Source organism: Eucalyptus grandis, chromosome 4 (genome assembly GCF_016545825.1).
Source record: "Eucalyptus grandis isolate ANBG69807.140 chromosome 4, ASM1654582v1, whole genome shotgun sequence".
Taxonomy (NCBI): Eukaryota; Viridiplantae; Streptophyta; class Magnoliopsida; order Myrtales; family Myrtaceae; genus Eucalyptus; species Eucalyptus grandis.
The window spans coordinates 9,122,278-9,126,424 of record NC_052615.1 but is presented as its reverse complement, the minus strand read 5'-3'; the positions used below and the strand labels follow the sequence as shown (position 1 = coordinate 9,126,424).

The 4,147-nt window shown below is 44.5% G+C and overlaps 1 protein-coding gene across 1 annotated transcript; it reads left to right on the top strand.

Moving 5' to 3' along the window:
- The first annotated feature begins 1,722 nt into the window (after positions 1 to 1,722).
- On the top strand, positions 1,723 to 3,806 carry LOC104440882 (probable cinnamyl alcohol dehydrogenase 1). Its single transcript, XM_010053870.3, has 6 exons — positions 1,723 to 1,852; positions 1,970 to 2,083; positions 2,357 to 2,587; positions 2,806 to 3,091; positions 3,186 to 3,339; positions 3,441 to 3,806. Exons 1-6 carry the CDS (start codon positions 1,761 to 1,763, stop codon positions 3,635 to 3,637), a joined length of 1,074 nt encoding a protein of 357 aa, XP_010052172.2. The 5' UTR covers positions 1,723 to 1,760; the 3' UTR covers positions 3,638 to 3,806.
- The last annotated feature ends 341 nt before the right edge of the window (positions 3,807 to 4,147 follow it).

Below are 4,147 nucleotides of genomic sequence, written 5' to 3'. Positions count from 1 at the left end.
TAAGTCCCCTTAGATCCTTTTTTTCATCAAGAACTCGCCCGCAACATCGCCACCGCCGCCTCAAGCCCCGTTTAGGTCGGATATCGCCCGGGACCGCTCATGCCCGCCACTGCCACAAGCGCCCGAGTGGGCTCTTTCCCCCAAGCTTCCTCTATGTAGAGCCCTAGGACTCTTGGTCGCCGGGAGGGATGCCGCCAGGGCCGGGAGTCAAACCGTCCCCCCGCCTAGTCTCGGCGGCGCCTGAGCCGATGTGTGCCATTCGAGCACCCCGGTCGCGACGAGGAGTCGCGACCAAGGGGTGTTGGCCAAGTGGGCTAGGGTCGCACATCCGGCCCACTTGGCTCGGTTTCGCTTGGGCCTAGCTTTCGGGCCCAAGTCGAGTGGTGGAGACCCAACCAAGGACGATCAGGCCTAACCCAACCGAGCCAAACTCGGGCAAGTTGGACTCGAGCTACCTTTATCGAGCCGAACTTGATCCACTGCATTCGAGTCGAGTCGATAGGACCCGACCCGGTCCGGCCAACAAATATAATATTTAAAAAATAATAATTTTGCCTTTTTGACATGTTTTGCCTTTTTAGTATAATTAGACCTTTATTTGCTCATATGAGGATTACATCATACGTTTAATTTGCATATTTAGTTATGTTTACTTGCACATATTTAATTTTGCTGCAATTAGGATCTCGGTAGCTATGGTTGTTACTTTAATGATTGCGCACCTACATGATCTCACATGTTAGTGGATATGTATAAAATCAATCCAAATTTCTTGTCAAAAATCATTTTGTTAAAATGAACAAGATTAGGTACCGAAATAGCGCTAATTGGTCAATTAGTGTAATCAAGTCCCCGACCCTAAATTCTCTAGTTGCGTAGAAAGTGAGGCATACTCTCATGCCTCACTTGGTTTCTAGCCAACCCCAATAGGTTAGTGGCGATTCATTTTATGCAAAATTCCTAAAAAATATCCTAATATCACACGGGGTATGAGCTTAGGAGAGTCCGCACCTAATCATGGGCCTTAGACCTGTATTTTAGGCAGTACTCCTAAACTTGTTCCCTCCTCCGAGGGTAAGTCACGACACGAGGGCAACCTTTGCCCGATCGAGCGAAGCCCTGCCAAGGATTGCCCTCATTCAATCTATTGAATGGCTACCCTTGCCAACCGAGGCCTAAGATCCCTCACCTGAGGCCAGCAACCTCTACTAACCATCATCAAGGCCCAGCAATGGCCGACGCGAGTAAAAAGAAAAAGAAAATAAGGGAGAAGAAAAAAAGAAAAAGTAAAAATGGTGCTATTGTTAAAATCCCCAATCAACTTGCTTTAGAATGATATTGAAAAGCATTTGGGACTTGAATATACGAGCTAAAATATCTAGGGATCCAATTGCTTTCCGTCCATCACATTTAGTATTTTGACGATTAGGTCTTCCGGATTAGTTAACCTAGCTTGTACAACGGTGGTTGCGTGGACTTTTCTTGTGGGTCTACTTGGTGGATGTCTCTCTGCAACGACCTTTTCTTTGTCTGATCATTCTTGTGGCGGCGGTATAATTATCTTAGCAGTAAGCCATGACGCTAAATGAGCGTCACCCTATACGTTTTTATCCCAATTGGGAGTAAAAAGAATTAAAGTTGCAAAAGTAATACACATGAAGTAAGCAATGACGTTTAAAAGTAATATATATATTGCACGGGACGCAGCAGATCATCAACCATCTCTGTTGTCAACTCTTCAAGGGAAAAGAACAGATAAAATGAGTTCAGGCGTAGCGACGGGCAAGAACTGCCATGGATGGGCGGCGAGAGACGATTCGGGATTTCTCTCTCCTTATGAGTTTGGTCGCAGGTGAACTAGCCAATCGCGTATTGAGTCGCCGATCTCGTTGTGTGAACGCGTGACCTCGATCCATAAGATATCTTGCCATTTCCGACGAGTAATGTTAATGCATTGTTCTCGTGACAGAGCGGTCGGGAAAGAGGATGTCTCGGTGAAAATTACTCATTGCGGCGTTTGCTATGCGGATGTATTGTTCACTCGCAACAAGTTAAAGCACTCCAAATATCCCATGGTCCCAGGGTATGCTCCCTTTGTTACTAATGTAATTGTAGCATGGTCTATTTCTTCAAACGTTTTTGTCTTTCCTCATGATTATTCTCAGAGACGCTGCCGGCCAAGAAAAATTCTCCATCTGCGCCGTTCATCACCGTCGACCCGGTGCTTGTAACTACAACCACGTCACTAACTTAGTACTTCGACGGCGATGAGTGCTGCTTGTGGAGAATTTCTTTTCAACGTGTGTGCAATTAAAATCTTTGTTTGGGGTGTGATGCTTATATGAGATATATTCAGGCATGAGATCGTAGGGATCATAACAGAAGTGGGTAGAGACGTCGGCAAGTTTAAGATCGGAGACCATGTGGGTGTCGGAACTTATGTCGACTCGTGCAGAGATTGTGAGAACTGCGATGGCGGACTAGAAATACATTGTTTGAAAGGTGCAGTTTCTACGATTGGCGGCACTTATGCAGATGGCAGCACTTGCAAGGGAGGATACTCGCAGTTCATAGTCGTTCATGAGAGGTGCGTGATTATGAACCTCCCTTTAAAGATCCGCCCGATTATCGTTGGACGCATCACTTAATATAAACATAAGATTACTCCAATCTCATTCGACGACAATTCCACAACTGGTGTTGCCGATTTACCAATTTGCTAGTATCCTCAATCTTCTGTCTTCATATCTTCACTACCAATGCCTAATCCATTGAATATTTCATTGCAAAATGTGGAATCTGTAGGTATTGCTACAAGATACCTGACAACTATCCATTAGCTCAAGCAGCACCCTTGTTGTGTGCCGGGATCACGGTCTACACTCCAATGATCCGGCACAACATGAATCAGCCTGGAAAATCATTAGGAGTGATTGGACTCGGCGGGCTCGGCCACTTGGCTGTGAAGTTTGGCAAGGCCTTCGGATTGAACGTCACTGTTTTCAGCACAAGCACTTCCAAGAAAGACGATGCCTTGAACCTGCTGAAAGCAGACAACTTCGTGCTCTCATCTGACAAAGAACAAATGAGCGTGAGAGTCTAATGACCAGAACCCACTTGAAATCTTTAGGTTTCTCAAATGGCAGGTGTCGAAAGTAGAACTGATTCTGCGGTTTCTTTTACAGGTTCTGTCGAAATCGCTAGACTTCATAATCGACACTGCATCAGGAGATCACCCTATGGATCTGTACATGTCATTGCTCAAGACCGGAGGAGTTTTGGCTTTGGTGGGCTTCCCAGGCGAGGAACTGAAGCTTAGTCCCCTGAGTCTTCTCATGGGTAAATATTCTCTCCACAGATCTTACATTTCACTTCCTCTTCTGGTAGATTAGGACCCCTTGACTTTCTTGGCGTTATTAAATCACATGTATCTTGTTCAGATACGAGGAGTATTTCTGGAAGCGCAGTTGGCGGTACCAAGCGAACACAGGAGATGCTCGAGTTTTGCGCCGAACATGAGATACATCCCGAGATTGAAGTGATTCCTATTCAGTACTCGAATGAAGCTCTTGAGAGGCTTCAAAAGAATGACGTGAAGTACCGCTTTGTGATAGACATCGAGAACTCCTTAGAGTGAATTCCACTGATGAAGGAACTTCAGGAAGAATAACCACATGTTGTGACCACAAAATCTTGAAGAAATGGACCCTAAAATAATTTCTAATTATTTGTTATTTATCTTTTTTTACCAATATAAGCTGTTGATCTCATAGTAAATTAAGGACGGTCCCATAAGCATTTCTTTTGTTCTATAAGAACTCTATCTTTACATAAGTGCCAACGACTCTCTTTACGGAATACAATTAGTGCGGCAATAAGTGGAAAGTATGTTCTTCGTCCATTTGAAGTGATCCCTCCCTCTCTCTCTCTCTTTTTGAATTTGGGGACTGCTACCTGTGTGTGCTGTGAAATAAGATGGAAAGCTAAAAGATTTTGTAATTTAAATCCAACTCGAGAAGAAGAAATTAACAGAAAAATGCTCCATGAGCAATAAAGAACACCGGAAATTTACGCGTTCAACCTGAAAGCAAAACCTGAGTACTCACACAAGTCAAAGATCCTCGTTCCAATTATGTCCGTCACAAAA